The 26,894-nt window shown below is 36.4% G+C and overlaps 1 protein-coding gene across 5 annotated transcripts; it reads right to left on the bottom strand.

Annotated features, from left to right (window-relative positions):
• Positions 1-118: 118 nt before the first annotated feature.
• On the bottom strand, positions 119-19,624 carry hdac7b (histone deacetylase 7b). Of its 5 annotated transcripts, none has more exons than XM_053227233.1 (22): positions 18,105-19,624; positions 16,316-16,358; positions 14,257-14,341; positions 14,064-14,158; positions 12,937-13,008; positions 12,773-12,838; positions 12,463-12,572; positions 12,116-12,275; positions 10,766-10,899; positions 9,933-10,127; positions 9,664-9,817; positions 8,881-9,014; positions 7,961-8,080; positions 7,104-7,168; positions 6,923-7,004; positions 6,398-6,514; positions 6,201-6,298; positions 5,980-6,098; positions 3,491-3,624; positions 3,293-3,377; positions 2,925-3,063; positions 119-1,445 (listed from the first exon to the last, which is right to left on the bottom strand). In XM_053227233.1, exons 3-22 carry the CDS (start codon positions 14,334-14,336, stop codon positions 1,382-1,384), a joined length of 2,223 nt encoding a protein of 740 aa, XP_053083208.1. In that variant the 5' UTR covers positions 14,337-14,341; positions 16,316-16,358; positions 18,105-19,624; the 3' UTR covers positions 119-1,381. The 5 variants fall into 5 exon arrangements, with proteins under 5 accessions (XP_053083208.1, XP_053083213.1, XP_053083206.1 ...); XM_053227238.1 differs by having other exon boundaries at positions 9,688-9,820; positions 18,105-19,621; XM_053227231.1 differs by having other exon boundaries at positions 9,664-9,820; positions 18,105-19,617.
• Between the last annotated feature and the right edge of the window lie 7,270 nt (positions 19,625-26,894).

The raw sequence follows: 26,894 nt of genomic DNA, 5'->3' as shown, positions 1-26,894 counted from the left end.
TTTGTCCATTTTATGTTAATGACAAGAATTTTAACACTTTTTAAAAAAAAGACTTAAGAATTTTCACAAGACAAGAATTTTAACGCTTTTTTAAAAAAGTTTTAAAGCATTTTAATGCTGCAGTTCGAAATATTTTTATTCAATGTCACAAAACAAAAACCTTTGTGTAGTAATAATAACGACATTTTATTTAGGACACTCAAGGTCACTTTACAACGCAAAGGTCGAAGCTAAAGTATCAGAGTAAATCAGAAATCACTACAAAATGTCACAAAAACAAAGACAAAATTCTGAATTAAATAATTTAAATCCTTGCTGCCCGTCAAGTAAAATTTTACAGAGGTTTTATAAAATATAAAATATATAATAGGTTTGGGTCTCGTGTGTCACATGTAAAGCCTAAAAATATAATTTAAAATTCCAAATATTGAAAAAAATTGCACATGGAGGTCTTTGAAAAGGCATCTAAAGGACGAGATTAAAATTAAAATAAAATTTACATTTAATTAAAATAAAATTACTGCGAGGAAGTTCATGTAAATATAAAGTGAATTATTTTTAATTCATTAAAGACTTACAGTGTCTATTCAGAAATTAATAAGAAAATAATAAAGATTTTTTCTCCAGTTTTTATACATTATATATTTGTGTACTCTATCTATTTCTTTTTTTATGAATTATACAAATAAAAGTTGTTAATAAGCGTCCACACAAAGTTCCTTAAAAAAACTTCCACACTACAACATCAACTATAAATAAAATAATAATAAACCGAGTGTGCAAATTAATCTTTTACAAAAATAGTAAAAAAAAACAAATACAAATGAATCAAGGCATATTTTTAGGATTTTTTTTTTGTCCTTAAGCCATAACTTGGATAGTATTTCAGATAAAATTCTTTTTTAAGAAGTTTTAAAACATAAATGAGAACACAGTAGAAATCTAAATAAATTTGTTTTTAATACTTTGATTTTGTTTATGTAAAATTAAGTAAAGCAAATACTAACAGTAAAAGTGTGTTTTAATTTTCTTCATATTTTAATGGACTGAATTTCTGCTAATGCCATGAAAAATCTATTTTTTGACCTTTAATTAAAAATAATAAAAACTGTAAAAAAAATTTCCAAAAAAGTCAAAAACAACACAAAACTATCCAAGCAATAAAACAACACAATAATTAATGTGTGTGTGTGTGTGTGTGTGTGTGTGTGTGTGTGTGTATAGAAGCTCTTTTTTGTCTCTAGCCCATAAGAAATATGGGTATAAAATATAAAACGGGTAAAAAATGGATATTTTTTCCAGAGCTTCAGAAATAAGGAAACAACCTGGAGAGTTTCAGGTTTCTGCGTTTGGTCCGTTGTCTCGTCTCGCCTCGATCAGGTCACGTTGGAGTTCCGTCCTCGTCCTCGTCGTGCTCCACCGGCTCGGTTCCTCCACAACCGAACCTAAAGTTCACAGACATCAGGAATTACACTTTCTAATTTTAATAAACTATTTCTAAGCGAGTATTATATAGTTTACTAATTAAAGGTTGAGTGTAAATATTTGTTAATGTGTTAAAAAAAACATACAAGTTAAATGTTACATAGTAAGTTAAGTACAATAAATAGTAATAAAATAAATATACAATTAAAGCTAAAATGAATATATATATATATATATATATTTTTATATATATATAATTTTGAACTTAAACTCGCTGCTTTGTAAAAATGAACGTCTTCTCTGCTGTGTGTTGTTTATTAATAAATAAATAAACAATAAGAGCACCATTACATGAAGAACCTTTTATAATTAATGCAATATATTATATTTTTAAACTGAAACCCTAATGATATAAAATGCGTTTTAAACTTTAAATTATTTATAGCACAAACTTGTCACAAAGTCCTAATGTAGGTGTTATGTAGCCTTATGAACACTGAGTGTGAGTAAAACTGTTATACAGCCCAAAAAAGACTATAATGTTGAATATATAGTGAAACATGTCCTGTTTGGTGTTCTGATGGTTGAGTGTTTTGGTATTTTGGTGTTCTGGTGTTTGGATGTTTGGATGTTCAGGTGTTTGGATGTTCAAGTGTTCAGGTGTTCTGGTGTTTGGATGTTTGGGCATTTTGATGTTTAGGTGTTCTGGTGTTCTGGTGTTTGGATGTTTGGGTGTTTGGATGTTTGGGTGTTTGGATGTTTGGGTGTTCTGGTGTTTGGGTGTTTGGATGTTCAGGTGTTCTGGTGTTCTGGTGTTTGGGTGTTCAGGTGTTCAGGTGTTCAGGTGTTTGGGTGTTCAGGTGTTCTGGTGTTTGGATGTTCAGGTGTTCTGGTGTTTGGGTGTTTGGATGTTCAGGTGTTCTGGTGTTCTGGTGTTTGGGTGTTCAGGTGTTCAGGTGTTTGGGTGTTTGGATATTCTGGTGTTTGGATGTTCAAGTGTTCAGGTGTTCTGGTGTTTGGATGTTTGGGCATTTTGATGTTTAGGTGTTCTGGTGTTCTGGTGTTTGGATGTTTGGGTGTTTGGATGTTCAGGTGTTCTGGTGTTCTGGTGTTTGGGTGTTCAAGTGTTCAGGTGTTCTGGTGTTTGGATGTTTGGGCATTTTGATGTTTAGGTGTTCTGGTGTTCTGGTGTTTGGATGTTTGGGTGTTTGGATGTTTGGGTGTTTGGATGTTCAGGTGTTCTGGTGTTTGGGTGTTTGGATGTTCAGGTGTTCTGGTGTTTGGGTGTTCAGGTGTTCAGGTGTTTGGGTGTTCAGGTGTTCTGGTGTTTGGATGTTCAGGTGTTCTGGTGTTTGGATGTTCAGGTGTTCTGGTGTTTGGGTGTTTGGATGTTCAGGTGTTCTGGTGTTCTGGTGTTTAGGTGTTCTGGTGATTGGATGTTCTGGTGTTTAGGTGTTCTGGTGTTTGGATGTTCAGGTGTTCTGGTGTTTGGGTGTTACCCGGTGTAATTCGGGGTGGTCATGCTGAGCAAGGCGAGGGCTGAGGCCGTGTCCGTGTGCGCTGAATGTTTCCTCTCAGCCTGTAACCACGACTCACCTACGGTGTGTGTCAGAGCTCTCACAGATGACCAGTACTGACCTGACACACAGACCCAGAGTTTAACGTCCAACACAAAATCTGTTACATAAAACTTTACATTATTCGATCATTTGCTAAAGTGAAACAGAACCGTTTGTCCTGAGGGTACTGTATATTCACAAAACACACACACACACACACACCTGTGTCATGGTAAATGTGAGGAAAGTGTATGTATGTGTGTGTGTGTGTGTGTGTGTGTGAGAGAGAGCTCAGAAAACACACTCACTGTGGATCTGCAGAACTCTGTATAGAGAATGAACTGCTGCAGCACACGGCTTCTTCATCAGGACGTCCTCCGACAGAGACGCAACCTACACACACACACACACACACACACACACACACACACACACACACACACACGCTCAGACACCTCAACACGTTCTGTCTGATGGAGCAGTGTTTAAAGTGTCGTGTGTATCACCTTGTTGTCTAACAGAGCGTTAATACACGCCTTAGACGCCTCACACACGGCCGTAACGTCATGATCTCGCTCTAACACCACGACCACGCGACCTCCGGAGAGCTCCATCAGGTTCTGAGTGAGGAGCCCAAAACCTACAACACACACACACACACACACACACGTTTGTCTTGCTATCCTTGTAAGGGCCTTTAATTATTCATCTCACTAAATATTGCTAAGCTACACCTCAATTTAACTCTAAAAGGAAAGGAAATAGTTCAGATCTTTTAATTTTTAAAAATTTTTAAAAGTAAAAACGCATTTTTCCTCATGGGAACCTGCCAGACGTCTCCACAAGATCAAAACCGTAACTAGAATATCCCTATCCCACGATATTTGGTCCCTACTAAGAAATAAAAACATTGCGAAAGGTAACACACGCCTTATAGGTGGCGTCTAGTAAATAATATTTACGTCGCATTGATTATAAATCATTGCGAAATTTAACGCTTTTTATTTCGCTGTAAAGTTCAATTCAAAGAAACTGAACTTGTATGACGTCATTTTAATTTCTAACATTTCAAAAATTCATCTTAAGAACAATCAGTGGTGCAAAATTAAAATTACGGCAGGACAAACTATTTTTACATTCAGTTCATTACATTTCACAGGTTACGAATTTCAAACGCAGATTTGATTGTTACCATTTTGTCCAATCAGCATTCAAGAAATCATCAGGCCCCGCCCCCCAGTGATGAATCTGCACTTAAAACTGAATTCGATTCAATTTGAAGTTTCAGTTATTAGAGTTATTTTATTTTACTTTTATTAACTAGATATACATTTTCAAAAACATAGATTTATATTTTTCAAAATAAAGCATCTTTTTTTAGGATTTGCAAAATATACCAGATGAAAGGAATCTAAAATAGTTCCAAAAAGAAATTCACAGTGATACAGAGTCATGTCACGCCGAGTCACGGTTATTCTCACCATGATTCAGCCGAGAAAAAAACAAAACTTCCTTCCACAAATAACGCAAAGTGCTGCATCACGCTGACGCCTCGTCTTTCTCTTCCCATTTTAAACAAAACATCTCTTTTTTAAATCTTAATATAGCACAAAACGAGGTTTTCAAACTTCCTGTCACTGCAAAGACTGACTCAGTGTTGTGAAACGCTTAATTAGCATTTATTAACATCATGTGCTGGTAGTGAAAGTAAACGAGTGTGAAATATAGCGTGAAATTGCCGTGTCTTTGTTTCACAAATGATTCTGTAACGATTCCCAGTACTGCTGCTTTAATATGTAATAATTAAGGGACCGTCTAAAAAATGCATTAAATTATAAACTTTATAGGATTACCGGAGGTTTGGATAAAACGAGGCTAAAATTACAATTAAAAGAGATGTTTCTAATATTGTAAATAATTTTATATTTAGTTTTCGTTTGTTTTAAATGAATCTTATTTAAAAGGTTATTTCGGTAGTTTTCAGATGATCCCTAAATTATTCAAGGAACAATATTTTAAAACATTTCGCTCGAAGTTTGTTCTCCGTCTTCGTGAGGATGTAAACTTTAAGCTGCTTCCTGTTTTCCTGCGTCGTGACGCTGCTGTGTATTTTTGGTGATTCCTCGTTGTTTTGTTTTTTTATGGAGGTTATGTGTGAAACGCAGCTCAGCGTTTTTTGGTTCCACTGTTTCGTGTCTTTGCTGCCGTGAGAGTGACGTCATAAACAACATGGCCGACACGTGCGTAACACTTTACGTAAACAGGCTGTGTTTAATGTACATGTGATGTATGTTTATGTGCATTTAATTTATATTTATATAATAATTTATATTTTTGCTGTATGTTTGATGTAAATTTAAGATTAATGCTTAATGATTTTTTTTATTGGAGTACGTTCAGTGAATGCTGTATGTTTAGTGTGTGAGTTTGATGTGTGTGTGTGTGTTTGAATGTATATGTGTGTGTTTGATGTGTGTGTCTTTGATGTGTGTGTGTTTGATGTGTGTGTGTTTGATGTGTGTGTGTGTGTATGCGTGTGTTTGATGTGTGTGTGTGTTTGATGTGTGTGTGTGTTTGATATGTGTGTGTGTGTGTGTGTGTGTTTGGTGTGTGTGTGTGTGTGTGTTTGGTGTGTATGTGTGTGTGTGTGTGTGTTTGATGTGTGTGTGTGTGTGTGTGTGTTTGGTGTGTATGTGTGTGTGTGTTTGATGTGTGTGTGTGTGTGTGTGTGTGTGTGTGTGTGTTTGCTGTGTATGTGTATGTGTGTGTTTGATGTGTGTGTGTGTGCGTGTGTGTGTGTGTGTGTTTGGTGTGTATGTGTGTGTGTGTGTGTGTTTGATGTGTGTGTGTGTGTGTTTGGTGTGTATGTGTGTGTGTGTGTGTGTTTGATGTGTGTGTGTGTGTGTATGTTTGGTGTGTATGTGTGTGTGTGTGTGTGTGTGTTTGGTGTGTGTGTGTGTGTGTGTGTGTGTGTGTGTGCATGTGTTTGTCGTACATTTCGCGGATACTCTCAGTCCTCCCTGAGACGATGGATGACCGTCGACGGTGTTAAACCCGGTGGAAATCAGGATGACGTCAGGGGAGAACTGCTGAGCAATCGGCTTGATCACCGTCCTGCACAAAGACAGGAGTGTTAGTGCACCCGACACTGACCCCTGACCTCTGACCTCTGACCTCACACAGTCACACATGCACCTGCAGGTCGTTATCTTATACCTAAATGCTGCCAAGTATTCTGCGTCTCCTATGGGTGGGTCCATTCCACATAACCATTCCACGTTGACGTTAAAACCTTCTCCTTCACCCGAGCCCACCTACAGGACCACACACACACACACACACACACACACACACAGATAAAAAGTAGGATGTATGACACAGAATGCGTGAACAACGGAGTGATGTGCGCTCACTTCATCAGCTCGTCCTCTCACAGCGCTGGGCATGCCGTCGCCGCGATGCAGAGAGATGTGGAGAACGTTCGGGTCTGTGTAGAACATTTCCTGAGTGATATCACAGTGATGAAAATCCTAAAGAAAGTGCACAAGAGTTCCGTTCAGACACGCAGCACCGACTCGATCCGTGTGGAGCACCACGTGATGGACTTGCAGACTATGCAGCTGATGAACAGTGTTATGTTTGATGAACTTTTTAATGAACATTTTAATGGACGTTTGATAAACGTTTACTGAATTTTTGATGAATGTTTGATAAACGTTTATTGAACATTTTCTGAACATTTTACTGAACATTTGATGAAAGTTTAATGAATGATGAATGTTTCAGGAACGTTTTAATGAAGATTTGATGAACATTTGAATGTTTGATGGATGTTTGATGGAACTTTGATGAACATTTGCTCACTGTTTATGTGTGTGTGTATGCGTGTGTGTGTGTGTGTGTATGTGTGTGTGTGTGTGTGTGTGTGTGTATCTTACCCAGTCAAGAATGAGAATCTTTCTCTTATTATGTGTTTTCCGGAGCTGTTCAGCAGCAAGTGCTACTGGATTAAAACTATTCCTAAAGAGTAGAAGAGAGAGCGATAGTTATAAACTTTGAGGATGACAAAGCATGTGTTTGTGTGTGTGTGTGTGTGTGTGTGTATACTACAGTACTTACATTGACTTAGAGGGGGATGAGTGTGAGGCATCTTGTCCATGTGGTTGTACTATTGCAAAGCCGTTCTGTTTTGTGAGAGAAACATTTGTATTATTATGTTCCTTCAATATTAAAAAGTAACGGAAAGATTTACGAAACCTGAAACTGCAGGGAAGTGACATTTTGTACGAATTTTTCCCATGTGTTCATGCCTTATTAAATAATAAATTATTGAAAAAGTCTAACGTTATTCATAAAGATTTGTACTGAATATTAATTACTCGTGATAAGGATTGGCTCACAGCCTTACATTTTTTTTTTTAATTTCTTACTAGTACAAATAATGTGGAAAAATATGTAGAACATGATAAAAAATAATGGTGTAAGCCATGGCCCCAGACTTGTTTGTGTAGATTTGATCATTTCATAGACACGCCCCCAACACCCCTTGACTCCGCCCACATCTCATGATCAAATTAGCTGGACCCAGAATTAGCGATGTGGCACCTGGACAGGTCTGCAAACGCAAGCCGTTGTTTGACTGACCTGCTTTACATAACAAATCACGTAGATACAAAGGAGTTGCAACGTTGCACTCTGTACTTTCAACCGAAGTGATGTCATGACAGTCCTTGCGAATGCAAAACTCTAGCTAGCATGCTAATTCTAGTTGCACTACCATAGGTTCTGGAGGTGGAGCTTTGAGTACATGGACAGGAATGTGACACAGGCTCAAGAAGTAAAAAAATAAATAAATAAAATTCTATACACTCCACCTGGTTAACCTTTACAGACCCAAATTTGATTAATTTTGACAAATCTCACCTGATCCACCTTTAAGTTCAGGGATATTTAGAGGTTCCGCATGTCTCACTTACCCTCAGCCGACCCTCTGCCACGAGCAGCACGAGCTCTATTACACAGTTTGCTGCCATCGTCACTGCTGAAGTGTTGGTCTGATAAGGCATCTCCACACTGCACTTGCTGCCTGTGATCCACTGAAATATAATAATAATAATAATAATAATAATAATAATAATAATTAAAGCTGCAAGCAGCATTTTCAGGGGCCAAGCACCCAGACTTGGTGATCCACATGAAATTTGTTGCATAGCCTCAGGTCATGGTCCTGAAGATGCCTACCAAGTTTTATATCAGTGCGCAAAGACGTTGCTGAGATACAGCCTCACTTCCTGTTTGGCGGCCCATTACGGACAAACCCTTTGGACTATTCAAAATTCTTTGGATAATATTTGTGAGGCTTACTCTGAAGATGATGTGTGCCAAATTTGGTGACGATTGGAGAAAACTTGTAGAAGAAGTAGAGAAAAAACTGTTTTTGACAAAATCCAAGATGGTGGAAAATCTAATTAGGTGGAAATTGACGTTATAGGGTGCACTGAGCTCTTCTCGAACTTTTGGCTTGGCAAAAAGTTATGACCATAAATGTACTTGATGGTGGTCCAGATGGTGGAGCTAGAGCATTGGCAACACTTTTGCCCAAATTTGGTCAGAATGTTCCTTATCACTTATGATCAAGAGCTATGAACTAAAACACCCCCAGCGCACCCAACAGGCTGAACACTTCTACTGAGTCAGTCCAATAAATTATAATATTATAATACTTTATATTTATTTTATAAAAATATAATACTGCCCCCTATCAGTCAAGGTGTGCATTTTTCATGCCACTGTGCCTCCTATTGACAAAAATCCATCACAACTAATAATAATGAACAAACTCACATTAAAAACAAAAACTGTGCTGAATTGTAAATGAAAAATGTGTGTTCTGTACCTTACACTGATGACTGACTCCACATTCATGCAGTCTCACTAACACCTTTGGAATTTTCCCAGCATGCTTAAGGTCACAGCTGCTCTTACCACAGATACACTCCTTCTTCAGCATATGTGGGTCATACACCAGCCCTGAACACACACACACACACACACACACACACGCAAAATCAAAATTAATAATATGTTTATCGCACAGCGCTGCTGAGTTCTGGACTCTGATTGGTCAGAAGGTGTTGATTCTATAACAGCAGCTCTGACAGTAGTGCAGGTTTCTATTAATGCACTCGTTCTACTACATTATCGTTTCTATAGCAACAGTTCATTCACAGGGGACTCGTACGGCAGACGCTCCCAAAAAAGTGTGTAATCGTTGAAAAAAATTGCCAGCAAATTGTTGTGGTATAAAACAAATTTGAGTTTAATTGGAGTCAGTGTACAAAGTTTTTTTTAATCAATATCTTTGAAAAACCAATAGATACGTGAAGAACACTACAACACTAAAGAAAGAATGAAAGAAAGAAAGAAAGAAAGAAAGAAAGAAAGAAAGGAATGAGGGACTAAAAGAAGAAATAATCAAAAAGAGAAGGAAAAAAGCAAGAAAGCATGAAAGAAACAATGAGAAAGAAAGAAGAAAAATGAAGAACTAAACAAAAAGAAAAATTAAGTACAAAATAAATAAATAACTGTATCAAAACTATAAGAACTCAGATGTGTGCAGGTGTGTGTGTGTGTGTGTGTGTGTGTGTGTGTGTGTGTTCTCAACAGAGCTTGTTTTCACCTGTGCTGTGCTCTATGTTGTCACCTGTGCTGTGGGCGTGGTCAGGGGCGGAGTCAGCAGTGTCAGGCAGGATGTAGGCGGGAGGAGAGGAGAGGGTGTGTGCCACTGGCTGATGTGATCTGTTGTGCATTCTGAAAGCTTGTCTGCGCTGCCACTGCTGAGGAGGAGATGGAGAGAGAGAGAGAGAGAGAGAGAGAGAGGGATGAAGGGATGAGTGCAGATGGACTGCATGAAGGAGGAGAATGTTGTTAATGAGGCAGGTTTTAAACCTTATCGCTGGGAGACAGGTGTGATGAGCAACCCGACTCATTGCTTCTGGGTTCTTCACAGAACTCGCTCTGGAGACTCATGCTGTAGTCCTCTCCAGCCGTAAACCAAACTTTCTCCTTCTCCTGCACTGCTGTTCTCTCCTCCACCACTGGGTGGTGCTGTTCACAGGGGATTACACACAGGCTCTGTGGGATCTTACAGAGAAAAAAGAAGGAGAAGAAAACACACTTGGAGAACACAGCCATGGAGAACACAGCCATGGAGAAAGCTTTGTTCTAGTTGCTCTGCAATATTTTTTATCTAATGATCCAATCAGCTAATCACGTGCAGCAATGCAACACGTAAAATCACGCAGATATAGCTGAAGAGCTTCAGTTAATGTTCACATCAAACATGTCAGATGCGTTGGTTTGAGGATTTCAGAACCTCGACACAACACACACACACAACAGTCTCTACAGTTTGCACAGAATGGTGCGAAAAACAAAAAACATCCAGCTCAGCGGGTGGAAATACCCTGTTGATGAGAGAGGTCTGAGGAGAATGACCAGAGTGGTTGGAGCTGACAGGAAGGCTACAGTAACTCAAATAACCACTCTTTACAGCCATGGTGAGCAGAAAAGCATCTCAACATGTCAAACTGACACAGATATGCTACAACAGCAGAAGACCACATCAGGTTACGCTCCTGTCCGCCAAGAACAGGAATCTGAAGCACAGATTCACCCAAACTGGACAGAGGAAGGTTGAAAAATGTGTGTGTGTGTGTTTGTGTGTGTGTGTGTGTGTGTGTGTGTATTTGAGTGTGTGTGTGTTTGCATGCTTCTCTTACTGAATATGTGTGTGAGGGTTTCCCTGGTAATCGTAAGCAGTGATGCTGATGAAATCTCCTCGGCTGTTTGCTAAGGATCAGAGGCTGTGAATGACATCTCTGTATCGGCCTGTGCTGGCTCACACTGATACACACTGCAGGGGAACACACACACACACACACACACACAAACACACACACACAAACACACACACACACAAACACACACACGCTGTGGTGAGGTGTCGAACTCCACAGTGAGGTGTTTAATGTTACAGCGAGGTGTTTAAATCTACAATGAGGTGTTTAATGTTACAGTGAAGTGTTTAACTCTACAGCGAGGTGTTTAACTCTACAGCGAGGTGTTTAACTCTATAAAGAGGTGTTTAACTCTAAAGTGAGGTGTTTAACTCTACAGTGAGGTGTTTAACTCTACAGCGAGGTGTTTAACTCTATAAAGAGGTGTTTAACTCTAAAGTGAGGTGTTTAACTCTACAGTGAGGTGTTTAACTCTACAGCGAGGTGTTTAACTCTAAAGTGAGGTGTTTAACTCTAAAGTGAGGTGTTTAACTCTACAGCGAGGTGTTTAACTCTACAGTGAGGTGTTTAACTCTAAAGTGAGGTGTTTAACTCTACAGTGAGGTGTTTAACTCTACAGCAAGGTGTTTACAATGTTACAGCGAGGTGTTTAATTCTACAGTGAGGTGTTTACAATGTTACAGTGAGGTGTTTAACTCTACAGCGAGGTGTTTAACTCTACAGCGAGGTGTTTAATTCTACAGCGAGGTGTTTAATTCTACAGTGAGGTGTTTAACACTGCAGCGAGGTGTTTAATGTTATAGCGAGCTGTTTAAATCTACAATGAGGTGTTTAATGCTACAGTGAGTCGTTTAACTCTACAGTGAGGTGTTTATTGTTACAGCAAGGTGTTTAATGTTACAGCGAAGTGTTTACAACGTTACAGTGAGGTGTTTAACTCTACAGCGAAGTATTTACAACGTTACAGTGAGGTGTTTAACTCTACAGCGAGGTGTTTAACTCTACAGCGAGGTGTTTAACTCTACAGAGAGGTGTTTACAATGTTACAGAGAGGTGTTTAACTCTATAGCGAGGTGTTTAACTCTACAGCGAGGTGTTTAACTCTACAGAGAGGTGTTTACAATGTTACAGTGAGGTGTTTAACTCTAAAGTGAGGTGTTTAACTCTACAGTGAGGTGTTTAAATCTACAGCAAGGTGTTTACAATGTTACAGTGAGGTGTTTAAATCTACAGCAAGGTGTTTACAATGTTACAGAGAGGTGTTTAACTCTACAGCGAGGTGTTTAACTCTACAGCGAGGTGTTTAACTCTATAGCGAGGTGTTTAACTGACCTGCCGGGACGACGGCCAGGTGAGGATTGGTGAACACGGCTGTATCCATGTACACTTGTTCCAGTAAGATGGCGTGGTGTAACATGTCTTCACGTGGGACAGTGACAGGAGCCTGGATCCACATCTTCAACGGCCCGATGAAGCTCGGATTCCTGTCCATCTGAACATGAGAGGAAATAAACAAGCTGCAGAAATTTCCAAATAAGGTCAAAGGTGTTGTCTTTTCATTGTGTTAGACGAGATATAACAATACATCTGTATTGTTCATTAAGGATCTAAAGCTACATGTGGATTTCCAGACGAGAGAGAGACGGAGAACAGACGCAGACTGAGGATCAGACAGAGACCTGAGGGTGCGTATGTACGCTGAAGTCCTGCAGCAGCGACGTGTGATCGGACCGATCTGAAGGTGGAGAGCACTGACATGCGAGGAGGTTACTGCTGCTGCGGAACGAGTCTGACACACACACACACACACACACACACACACACACACACACACACACAACACTAAAGTGAGGTGTTTAACAATACTTCAAATACTTGTAAGAATATCAGCAATCCTCTGGTAAAGATTAACTGTGATAAGTGTTGTTTAAAAAATACCATGTACACCTGTGTGTGTGTGTGTGTGTGTGTGTGTGTGTGTGTGCTTACTGTGAAGAGGATTCTTGCTGCTGAATGAAGAGCTCTTGTTTTTGGGCTTCAGAACAAATTCAGAGGCTAAAAAACACGCAAACACACACTGCTGTAAGTGCCAAAGAACAAAACACAAGAGGAGTTCAATGCAAAGTGATTCACTGCAGCCTGAAATCACTTACAAAATGGAGACTGTGTGTAAATGAATATTCCCCAAAAGCAGGTATTATATCTGCAGAAGCTAGCTGATAGCACTACGACACAATAATAATAATAATAATAATAATAATAATAATAATAATCAGAGAAAATGTATCAGGATTATTTATGATGTTTCAGTATCTCAAGATGATCAGAAAGGGTCTTAAAATGGTGACTTTTGGTGATATTGCAGTTCACACCGTCAGTGACATCATTTAAATAAAGTCTCTGAAAACGTTTTCATTCACACGTACCTTATGAATACAACACACACACACACACACACACGTCTCACTTTATTTTATGTCCATATTGTATTTTGGACAGTTTTTCACTGTGACATGAGAATAATATGAGATAATTATCTCTCTCCTATGTCTTACTAACTCGTGGTCATGATTTATTTACCTTGTTCTTTCACTTAATTATTATCTTAATTATTTCATTCTGTTGCATTACTAGATCGTGGCCGTGACTTCATTATCTCGTTCTGTTGCATTACTAAATCATGGCCATGACTTCATTATCTCGTTCTGTCGCATTACTAGATCGTGGCCATGACTTAATTATCTCGTTCTGTTGCATTACTAAATTATGGCCATGACTTAATTATCTCGTTCTGTCGCATTACTAAATCATGGCCATGACTTAATTATCTCGTTCTGTTGCATTACTAAATCATGGCCATGACTTAATTATCTCGTTCTGTTGCATTAATAAATCATGGCCATGACTTAATTATCTCGTTCTGTTGCATTACTAAATCATGGCCATGACTTCATTATCTCGTTCTGTTGCATTACTAAATCATGGCCATGACTTAATTATCTCGTTCTGTTGCATTACTAAATCATGGCCATGACTTAATTATCTTGTTCTATCTCTATCTCCCATGACTTAATTATCTTGTTCTATCTCATTACTAAATCATGGCCACGACTTAATTATCTCGTTCTGTTGCATTACTAAATCATGGCCGCTTTTTTACTCATGGTTTTTCAAATCTTACACACAGATGAGTTGTTTAGGATATTTTTCATGGTGTCTGTATGTGTGTGTGAGTGTGTGTGAGTGTGTGTGTGTGTGTGTGTGTGTGTGTGTGTATTACCGGTTCTCCTCAGCTGCTTTCTTCTGTGTTGTGAAAATGGAGGTGTGTTTGGATGCTCATGCTGTAAATTTAGCTCAGAGATATGGGCCATCTCTCTAAATAACAACCACCAAAGTTTATTATACAGAGTGTGAGGAGTTCGCAGGTACACAGCGTTTAAACAAATTATTTTAACAACTTTAAAACGTGTCACCGTTGAGTCTCGGCTTGTTTAAGACTCTGACGACTTAAAATGGACCTCTGCAGCCTCTGCTTCACCTCTGCACTGGCCATCACACCTGTCCATCACAGCAAAAACAGGAAACAAGACAAACATGTGCAAGATTCGGAACTTCACACACGTTAGGAGTAGGAGCTCATGAGAACAAAAAAAAGCTTCTTCTCCTATAACAGCACGTCCTCAGTGATCACAATTTTTTATTAATGAAAGGATGATAGGATGGTTGTACTTTTTAAAAACAAAAATATATTACAGAAGTTGTGTTATATGTAATGTCATAGAAAATTACTCAACAACATCACCAGATTCAGGACTTTCAGTCAGGCTGAATGTGGGTCAGAGAGCTAGATGAGTTGCTATAAATGGTCCGAAAATGAGGCAAATGCACTAAATATAGCTGGCGGAAGTGAAGGTTTTGGTTGTTTACGTGAGATTAGCCTAGTGATGCCGTCCAGACTGAGTATAACGTGGTTTCTGTGGTAAAGTGCAGACTCCACACGGCATGGTGCAAAAATAATACCAATACTGACCAACACTGAAGTAAAAAAAACTTTTTCTCAGCTGAAAAAAAATATTAAATATATAAAAACAGTTTCAGGTGAGAAAAACAAATCGATGCATTTTTAAAAATTTGGGGTTAATCAGGTTTTAATCAGTCAGTGTTACCCGTCGTCAAAGAGGGAAAAAAGTGCCCTAAAGTTTACGATATATCTTCAATGATATGAAAAAAATCAGAATATTTATTCAAACATCCACCGATATTAATCTACTCTCAGCAAAAAGTGATAACACACACACACACACACGCACACCATCATTTCTACTATTTCTGGAATTTGTAGAAAATTTGTAATATCTCAGTGTCATTTAATATCTTAATGTATATTATATTTAAATCTGTAACATAGCTATTAATTTTTTACTTTCGTACTCTCGTATCCTTTAATATTTATTCCAAATACTGTCTTTAGTTTGCTCGTTGTAATACGTTATCGTTTCTATAGTAACAGCTCATTCACAGGGACTTGGACTTGAATTTAAAAAATTCTATATATGTTACGTTTATTTAACGTTTTTGGAAGGAGTCTCCAGTGTCAGCGCTTTGTAACAGTCAGAAATAAAACTGTAGCTTTATGTTTTCTGACACAGGAAAGTCTTGTGCCGTTCTTTAATAAATAAAAACGTTCTCGTTGTAGATTGCTGCGGTGTAAAAGGAATAAAACATTGTGGAGATGCTGTTATAGGAAAATAATCAACGTCAGAGTGGTTTAAAGGCACTAAATACTACATAAGACCTTCATAAATACTACATAAGACCTTCGTAAATACTACATAAGACCTTCGTAACTCATTCATTAACACTGTGTATTTTCTTTTAGAAAACAGTGCTGAACTTGTGAAAGGTTTATGTAAAAACTCATGAGGTGATTTTAGAGGTTTTATGTTTCATGCCTCAGTTATCATTAAGGCTCGACTGATCGAGATCATAACCATAATTTTTTAATCCTTGCAAATTATACAAGTTTCTTTTTACTAACAGCACATTCATTACACTTACAGAATACTGTAGGAGGCGTACATTGGGTTTTATAACTGTGTTATAAATGCACCTTTGATTAATTGTTTAGTCTGAGGGCATTAAAATCATTCAGTGAGCTGGAATTTGAGTTTCGTAAACAAGTAAATGATGTAAAGGTGATTTATATATTAACTCTGAATACAAGTGCATCACTAGCACTTCTGTTACAGATCAGTTAAACATTTAATTTCACGCTCTTATAAGAAGAAGATTCTTTAAATACACTTCCACAAACGGCATCCAATTAAAAAAAAATTCGTAATGTGCCGTTAGTAAGATAAGATTTTAAGACAAAACAAGTCCTAAACAGTTGATCCATAATAGTTCTCTATAATAATTCTCTTTTCGTTTCATGTAAAGACATGTTTTAAAGTCAGTCTTCTAAATCATCCAGTATTACTTTAGAAAATATTTATGCAATGTTTATGAAAGTGTCTCAAATCGCATACTTACAGTCCCCTCCGAAAGTATTGGAACAGCAAGTGAGTGCTTTACACTGGGTTTGAGATCAAAACATAAATATGAGACGATAGATCAGAAATTCAGCTTTCATTTCCTGATATTTACATCTAGTTATGTTAAACGGCTTAGAACAACTTAGCACCTTTTGTGGCAGACCGCCCAATTTTTAGGTGAGCAAAAGTATTGGAACAGATAGCCTTAAAGTAAATGAAAGTAAGTAACATTTAATATTTGGATGCTTGTCCCTTGCTTGCACTAACTGCATCGATTTGGCGACTCACAGACATTACTAAACTGTTGCTTTGAAGTAAATGAGCTAGAAGTAACATTAATAGTTATGTAGCAAATTAGTTTACATAATGTTGACTGTAAATATACTTATATAAGAATTTAATTTAATGTTTAAAAATTTCTCACATAAAAAATAGTAATTTGTCTCATTCATCCATATTTTCTCTTTAAATACCAACCGCTTGCATACTTTTTGTCAGCAGACTAACACTGACTGTGAAGCCAAACTACATGTTAGAAAGGTTTTACACAATAACACAGAAATATCATTTCAGAACGTTTAAAAAATTATAAATTAAGTTAAACAGGAACATTAAAGTTGCATTTTTGTTTTTTTGCAGTTGCAGCTCATGTCATTAATTTTAACATATTGTGGTTGCTGTTCTTTCTCGACAGGTGTGTTTTCTGGAAAATTCCAGAAAATTAATCTTTACGCAACGACGAGACTGTTTTCTTTCAGGTTAAACATGCTGAGTTTCACGTTATCTGCCCCTTAGCGACCCGGCTACCTGCCCCATCAAGCTAAACGCAGCGACCCAGCTGTAAATTAACACCGCTGTTTTGTTGTAATTAACACCTGGGGAAATAAATTGACGCTGACATTAACGAGTCAAAACCTGGGAAATTTCAGCCTGGCTTACACTGAACAGTAAACACTTTCATTTGTAATGAAGTACAACTGATAAATTACAGATTTGTGATGTATTTGTTTGAGCTATAAGCTGATAATCGGTAAAGTTAGATATAAATAATAAATAATATACATGCGTTATTTTTACCTTTTAAACTAAGCAGCAATTCTAGTAATTTGGAATAATGGAAAAGTTTTTCGTCCTCACAAATTCCTGTACTGCCTCGTGCTTCAACGTTCAACAATTTTAGCCAGAACTTCAACTTAAAAAAGCTTTTTAAAAGTAATTTTAACCTCTTAAATGTATGATTGCATTTCAGTTTTATTTATATAGCAATTTTAACAACGGATGTTTCCCTTTCCACTTTCTTTCAGGTCGTTCTTTTTGGCAATAAAAAATAAAACAAATAGAACAAATAATTTTGCTTCTGTGTAGAAATAAACGTTTAACGTGAGCAGAATGAAACCTGAAATTAGTAAGAATGTCCATAAATAAGCTCTAAATCATCTATTAAAAAACATATACATTAATAATCTTTTATATATAGCACCTTTTATAGATTTAAAATGGAGCTCAAAGTGCTTTTGTAAAATTATATTTAAATAAAGGAATACAGAAGAAAAACGTAGTGAGAAATAAAATAATAAAATCAGCAAATAAATAATAGTGAAATAAATAATAGAACTGACAGAAGGATGAAAACAATAACACATTAAAATATAAAAAAATTAAAATATTGTATTAAAATATTTACAAAAAAATATTGTACTAAAATATTGTAAAAAAATAAAAAGTATACAATAATTAAAACTGAATAAAAGTAATGTAACAGTAACATGCCAGTAAAAGTAACTTACTTCTTCAGTGTGTCACAATCAGGACTGAGAGCAGGAGGAAAGATTGTGAGCTGAGAGTTTTGTTTAAACAAGACCAAAAACACACCTCTCTCTGACTCTGCTCTCTGTGCAGATGAATCAGCAGGCATGACGGTGTGGATTTACTCAAACACACACACACACACACACACACACACACACCACAGAGAAGGTGTCTGGTGTGTATTCCAGTAAACATCACCTCTGGCTTCGCTACACGACTCGACACTGACACACTGACATTTTAACTTCCTGCTCATTTTCTCTCAGAGCACATGATCATTTAGCCGTTTCTTTATGTATCTTTAGCCGTTTCTTTATGTATCTTTAGCCGTTTCTTTATGTATCTTGGTAACTGTGTGGGATTTTTTTTTTATTTCATTGTTTTATGGTGTTATCGTTATGGCCACAGACTCATCCAACAGCTGAAAACTGGAAAAACACCAGGTGATTTTTGTTCTAATCTTTAATCTAAATCTTCATCTGTCCAGTTTCAGTGAGTCTGTTCCCATGAGAGCCTCAGATTCCTGTTCTTGGCGGACAGGAGAGGAACCTGATGTGCTCTTCTGCTGTTGTAGCTCATCCACCTCAAGGTTCGATGTGTTGTGCATGCTGAGATGCCTTTCTGCTCACCACGGTTGTAAAGAGTGATTATTTGAGTTACTACCTTACCTTCCTGGCAGCTCGAACCAATCAGCCATTTTCCTCTGATCTCTCTTATTAACAAGGCGTTTCCACCCACAGAACTCTCGCTCACTCAGTGTTTTTTGTTTTTCGCACCATTCTGTGTAAAACTCTAGAGACTGCTGTGTGTGAAAATCCCAGCAGGAGATCAGCAGGTTCTGAAAAACTCAAACCAGCCCATCTGACACCAACAACCACACCACGGTTAAAGTCACAGAGATCACACTTTTTCTTCATTCTGATGTTTGATGTGAACATTAACTGAAGCTCTTGACCTGCATCTGCATGAGTTTATGCGTTGTGCTGATTAGATAACAGTTTAGATAGGATAACTATTAGATAACAGCATGAATGTGCAGTCGTACAGGTGTTCCTAATAAAGTGGATGGTGAGCGTGTATTATATAACATTTCCTTTACAGTCCTTTAGGATGTCGATATGAACCACGTTAGTGAGTGGTAATTATTTTAGAGTTAAATGATAAATAAGACTTATTTAAGGCTTAAATAAAGTTCACTGAGACAAAAGACAAGTTTTCATTTCTCATTTCCAGCATTATCAATATTATTTCATAGTTCTAAATCTCCTGATGTTACAGGAAGTGAGCAGCTCATGTCACAGTCAGACCTGGTTAGAAATAACCTATTTCACAATTTAGGTCACACGTCAGTTTTAGCAGGTGGATTTGCGAACACTTCCTGAAAAGTGCTTGGACCCCTGATACAACGTCAACCTGTAACACAAGACCTCTGTCTTATTCATCTTCTTTTCTTATTCTGTTTTCTTTTTTGTGCTTTTAAAATGAAATACTGCTTATTCACATTATTATTTGTATAAGAATAACTATATTTTAATTTTAGATTATTGCTGGAACACAGTGAGATTTACACTTCAATGAAAAGTGCCTATAAAAATGTAATAATACTGTTATTATAAATATATTAAATAATACATTTTAAATAATATATCATAGGATTTATAATATATAATATATATTATATTATTTCTATCCATCAGTTCACTCAGTTTTATGAAAATTAGCTGCTGAAACTACTGGCAAAAGATTTGATTTGTCTAAAATAACATTTTATTATTCCTTACAAATCCTTTTTCCTGAATTTGAATTTATTTTCAGCTTTTTAATTGTTCTTAATCTTAATCTTAATTTTTTCCATGAAAAGGAAAATACGAAGTGTGGTGTTAAATTGTGACTTTTCCAGAAACATGTCGTAAATTCAACATCAAACAATCTTACTAAGACTAAAGAAAATAGACATTGCAGAAAATACTGTAAAACATTGTTTATTTTACAGACATTTTTTAATTTTTAAATTAATTTTTACAGATTTCATGGAACATACAGTTTGTAGTTCCACATTTAATTAATTAGATAGATATTTTTGAGCTTTTTATATTTGGTGTATCATCACTGTGAATTAAATTAAACTAGAAGTGGCTTTAAAAAAGTATTAAAAATGATTTTTTTGTAACTTAATGTTACTATGATACTGTCATAATTTTATCACTACTACGATCACTAATTCTTTCCTCTAATAAACATGTTTAAATGTGACTAAACTCTAACTGCAGAAATGTTTCATTAGAGCAATAATTATTTATAATTCACTACGTCACATGTATCACATCATTAAAGCTACATAATACACAACGTCAGTTATTTTTATTCATTTCCTAATACTATTTTTTTTTTACTTTCTTATTCTAATCCTGAAAACAATGCTCAATGTTTAATAATAAGTGAACAACGAGTTACCATGGTTACGCTGAAAAAAACTGTTTTGTTCTTTTATCTTGAATATTAACACGAAAATTGAACCATGTTTTTGAGATCATATAGCCGCCTGTTAGTGTCGTAAGAGTGACATAACAGTTAATTAATTAGTTAATGATATATACTATATAACTATATAACTAACATCACGTTAGCACTCCTCACTATCTAGCAATCAAAGTTTTACCTTTTATTTATTTATTTATTTAAAATAAGCTGATGGTTATCGAAGCAGGAAATGTAAGATCACATGATGCACTAAAAAAAACCACAGATGGCCTAAAAACACTTTTTTTTTTTAGCTGTATTTCACAATCAGCTCTATTTCTGATTTTATAAACAATTTGAAGGAGAGTTAACGTGATGATGGAGAGAAGACTAAACCAGCCGAGGTACAGGACGACACCGCAGTGAAAGTCGAGCAGTTATAAACATGTAATAAACACATTAACCTGAAGTGCAACAGTAAAGTAACAGTAGATTTATAGCTCAGGGTTTGATAACTATAATAAACCTAAAGTACCACAGTCATAAACTGTAATTACTCTTTATAAAGATGAGCGGAAATAAAGCGCTAGTGAAGCGACACCTCTGGATTTGTGCTTGTTATTATTATTATTATTATTTTAAAAATATGTAAAAACTAACAACACACAAACTAACAACACACAAACTAACAACACAACTTTGACTCGATTTTTGTTTCGGTTTTCAAGTTTTCTTTTTCTTTTAGACAGTCAGTTACTGTCACCACCCAGAAGTGTTTTATTCCTCTTATACCACAGCAATTTACCAACAATTACAATATTTTATTTATAACATGTCAGAAAACAGCTTTACCCCTGACTGTTCCAAAGCGCTGACACTGGAGACTCCTTCCATAAACGTTAAATAGAGTCTTCTTTTTTAATGCGTTTATAAAGCGGCGCGTCCGTTGCGTACACGTCTCTGTGAATGAGCTGTTGCTATAGAAACGATAACGTATAAGAAACCTGCGCTGCTGTCAGAGCTGCTGTTATAGAAAATTAATCAACACCTTCTGACCAATCAGAGTCCAGAATGTACAAGTTTTCCGACATCTTCAGGACAGAGGAGTTTACGCTTCTTTGCGGTTTCTCGGTAACACGACAAGCTGAGAGAGAAGAACGAGAGGCTGGTGAGGGAACGACAGTTTATAGCTGCTATAACGTAAGTGACAACTTTGTTTTTGTTGCACAACTTGGAACATTACAGAACAGAACACTAAATGTGACTATAAATGGATAAAAACTATGACATGTTATTGTTTAAATTGTTTAAAGTTTCAAAGCAAGGACACTGGAGCATCCTTCAAAACAATAAATCTTATTCTGCAATAGCAGACATCACTTACTGCCCCACACACACACACACACACACACACACACACACACACACACACACACACACAGAGAGAGATGGTACATAACCCAGTGTCAGTCATCTATCACCCCCTAGTGGACGAAAAGAAGAAATACAAGACAGTCCTTTTGTCATGTACTTGGTTTGTGTGTGTGTGTGTGTGTGTGTGTGTGTGTGTGTGTGTGTTCTAGTCATGCTGTGGCATTAATAAGATAAACCTACCTGAACTGTGCAACCTCGGCAGGTACACATCATGTAGCGACAGAAATAATATCAGTAGAAACAGTAACAATATAAACGAAGCTCACAGTGAAATAAACACATTTGATGTGTGAACGATTTTGTTCTTAAATTAACATTTCTGCTAAAGCATGCAAGCACATGCTATCACATGACCTAATCTGACAGTTGAACAGGGTACATATCTCCGAAAACCTGTCGTTCAGCCACTCTCAAGTGTCTAAAGGGTGTGTCTTTGAGGTCAGGTGTGCACTAAGGACACGCCCACCTGTCTGGAGAGAGACTGCATTATTTCAGGAGGTACAGAGAGCCATTTTGTATTTACATATAAACGCATAATGGAGATTATTGCTACATTACACTCATAAAAAATAAAAAAAAAACACCCACAATGCACTGCAGTAGTGTATAAAAGTAGAGATGCATCGATATTGATACTAGTATCAGGTATTTTTCCGATACCGTGCTCCAACATCCGATACCAGGTGATACTGCGAGACGTAACCGTAGTCGTGCTAACGACCAGACGACACGAAATCAGCGAGCTGGACACATTTCCTGATTAACGATCAAAGCAGAACAGCAAAGCAGCAGCTTTAAATAAAACTACAGGAGATCATTGCTAGCTGGACGAAAAAAATAATAACAGACGACGCTATCTGAATGAAAAAAACTCTCATGGCTCTTAGCCAGTGTGCTGTTCTTGACGATTAGCTGCTATCGGTCATCAACAACGAGGGATTCGACGCAATAAAAACAAAAACCTACTTTACTTACAGCGGTACAGGAACGCTTTGTTACAGTGGAACAAAAACACAATCCAAGCTAACTAATGTAGCTAGCTAAAACACTTTATTTATTTTTTATTAAAGTCAACATGCTAACGTTATAAAGAACAAACCTGCTAGCATGAGTGTGTGAACCTTCACATATGTAGCTGCTATTTAAACATAACATTTAGCAGAGCTAAATAATATGTTCTGTAATGTCACGCTAAGTATTTTGGGAGCAAAACCGTATCGAAACGTTCGAAAAACATGTTGGTCTGAAAAAAACAGTTGAAAAATCATTAATACAAACGATGAAGAACACTGGCTACAAGTGACTTAGGACACAGAAAGCTAGCATGGGAACTGCACATGAATATATTTTGGGGGCGTGGTTATGTCAGGACCAATGTTTTTGAACTGCTAAAATCACTGACTGCACCTTTAATCTATGAAGAACGAGGCTATAATGAGGCTAGTAGCCTGAAGTGCACAGTTTAAAGCACGGAAACATAAACAGAGCGAAATAAACAGTTCATTAACGTCTAGCGTTGATTAATACTCACTTCTGGATCAGTATCAACATTACTATAAAATTCTCAAAAAAAATCACTGACTGCACCTTTAACCTACAAACAATAAAAACCCCACACACTTTATTAATCATATACGTTGTTATTTATTGTTTGATTTGTAAAACATTAGACAAAACATTACATGAAATCAATATCTAATGAAGAAAAAAAAAAAAAAAAAGGAAATAACAACCTTTCAATTTCTGATTTACAGTTTGATTTTTAACGATAAACTGAGGTCCTGGTGTGAAGGCATGCGACTGTTTAACCTGGGAACACAGACAGCTTCCCTACGGTGTCCCGTAAGGGTCAAAAAAATAAAAATAAAAAAATAAACCCATCAGAAAACACAAAGAGTGAGTCTGTTTTCCCCTTTTAAGAGTGAAACTGTCGTTATTACGTGATCTGATCTGAGGCACTGACACGTTAGCAGCTGTATGTATGAGTGTGTGTGTGTGAGTGTGTGTGTGTGTGTGTGTGTGTGTGTACATGTAAAGACAGGACAGATCGAGGTGTTTGTGTTGATATTAGACGAGTTTCTCAGTGGAAGATCGACGACAGAATCACGGCTAAAAGGGGAAATGAGTGCGACTCGTGAGGTGATCATGTTCGTGTGTGTGTTTTTTTTTTTTTCTCGTAAATGTTTCTGTAAAGCAGCAATAAATCCAACTTACAGTCAGAATTGAGAGGGGGCGGGGCCTGAGGAGGGGCCAACCAATCCCAGCAGCTACTGAACACTGTCAGTCACAGGAGTGACCACGCCCACTACAGCTTTCTCTGTTTGTGTAAGTGTGTGGGTCAAAGACGAAAAAAAAAAATTAAAATAAAAAAAGAAATAAAAATTTTAAAAAGCAGCATTAAAAAAATTTGTATTCTTACTATATTCTTAAAAATCTGATGTTTATAAATTATTATTCTAATAATTAACACATATATATATATATATATATACAGTATAAACAGATATTTAAAAGAAATTCAATAATTAAAGAGTAATAAACATCAAATAAAACTTTAATTTGTACTTTAATTTGATTTTTTTGTATTTGTTTATTTTTATTTTAATAATGAACCCTCTCTATATATTTTAAAATATTAATAATTAGGAAGAATAAACATCAAATACAAAAAATGAAGCAGTCACAAAGATAAATTTGCACTTGTTATAATTTATTTTATTTAAGTTTTTTTTAAAAATTTATTTATTATTCTCCTGAACAGGATATTTAAGATATTAAAAGTATTTAAAGAAAAAAATCATTCAATTTAAAAAGAAAAAAATTAAAAATAAATAAAACTGACACAATGATACATTTGTACTTGTGTCGTAAATGGTTCTTAGATATTAATGTTTATTATTATTTTGAATTATTAAATTCTTACATTTATAATACTCATATATACATACTTTCAGTGTTAATTATTGGAATGATAATGTGTTATTTTTTAAAACCTTTTTTTCTTCTTTTTCATGTTTATTCCTATAAACGCCTTTATGAGACAACAGATTACTCCAATTCAAGTCGAACGAGGTCGTAATTATTTGCTATATTTTCGTCTTTGACCCACACGTTTGTAGTTCTGTGTCTAACGTGTGACTGGAGAGAAAGCTTGAGATTAAAAAGAGAACGTAGAGAAATATAATAATATAATAATAAAAGCTGTAATGCTGTGTTAAGGCGAGTCTGCTGCGCTGTGGGAAACACATTAAAGTCTGAGGTACTCGAGTCGCCCGTGTGTGAGCCACGGCACGGCAATAAATACAAACACCAATCATAAAAAAATACAAAAAATCACATGCGTCTGTAGCCGAGTGAGGTAGTTTGTCATGGTTACACTTTGGACTCAAAAAAAATAGAGACCAACATCGATATCAAAAATCATCCTCATTTCCATCATCATCATCATCATCATCATCGTTATACACTTTGCGTAGTAGCCTGGTGTTTATGAGCGGATGCTGGTGTAGCGTTGTTGTTGTTGTTTGTTTGTTTGTTTGTGTTTTTTTTTTTTTACTGAAAAACCCAAAACAAGAGAATGTAAAAAAAAAAAAAAAATGAATGAACATTCACCGTAAAAATAAAAACATTCCTGCTGTAATGTTGAAGTGAAAGGTTTCGCTGTTTGTCCAGTTCAAGTGAAAAACATAAAACTACACACAGAAACGAGCAGCTTTTAGATGATGACAACACAAGAGAAAGAAAATACGAGTTAAAGGAACAGTCCAGAGTTTTTTTGTTTTTTTAAATATCCTAGTGTCTCTCAGCCGTGTGTGTGTGTGTGTGTGTGTGTGTGTGTGTGTGAGAGAGAGAGAGAGATTCGACATCATTTCTATACATTTCATTACAAAAATTAAAACAAAAGCTGTTTACGACAAACGCATTTAGCGTACAAGTAACGTAGCTGTTTAGTCTCGCTCCTTTCAGAGGAACTATTTTTGTCGTAGTGGATGAATACGACAAAAAAGTGGAAAGTAACTGGAACTAGTTTTTACTGCATAACTCCATCGTTTGAAAGTTAAAGATAAAACATTATAACAGATCTGGGAAGATTTTCTTTTACATCCGAACAATTTTATTGTTAAACTGATGCGACTTCTTTAATTTTGCGTATTTTCTAATCCCGTAAATTAAAGTGTTTATCAAATGTTCTACATCTGCTCTTAGTGAATTTGGCGTAAGCAGGATTTCCGTTGTTTTCTCGTTGCAGGGAAATGTGAATATGTGACGGAATTATTTTAATCGTAAATCTCTCTCTCACACACACACACACACACACACTTCAGATACTGCTCTACTACTGGCTGTTTCTATGGTTACAGTTAGCTAGCGAACATTACGCAATCTAAAGGTTAACAAAATTCGTTTGCATGTTTACACTTAGCTAGTTAACCTAGCACAACGGGAATAGTTCATGGATTATCAAAATCTGTTCTGATGTTTATATTTATTTGGCTGACAAATTAGAAATTAGAAAAGTATCTGGATTATCGAAAATCGCTCTGATGTTTAGACTTAGCTAGCTAACGTAGCGCAATCTGAATAAATCATGGATTACTGCGATTACAGTAGAGCGATTAGGATATAAAAAAAAAAAAAACACTGGACGTTTCCTTTAATGTTTAATGTTAGGTAAAAGGGGGTGATTACTCATAAACTAGTTCTCTAAACAAACAAATACACACACACACACACACACACACATACACACACACACACGCCTTCCAGTCTACCATAAACTGAGGCAGGGGCTGTAGCGAGGGCTGCACAGTGAGGGGATAAAGTGATCATTACGATTATTTGGCTTAACGCTGATTATTGATCTTAATATTCTG

Source organism: Pangasianodon hypophthalmus, chromosome 2, assembly GCF_027358585.1.
Source record: "Pangasianodon hypophthalmus isolate fPanHyp1 chromosome 2, fPanHyp1.pri, whole genome shotgun sequence".
Taxonomy (NCBI): Eukaryota; Metazoa; Chordata; class Actinopteri; order Siluriformes; family Pangasiidae; genus Pangasianodon; species Pangasianodon hypophthalmus.
Note: the sequence above shows the minus strand (reverse complement) of the source record. Positions and strands in the feature narration are given on the sequence as shown.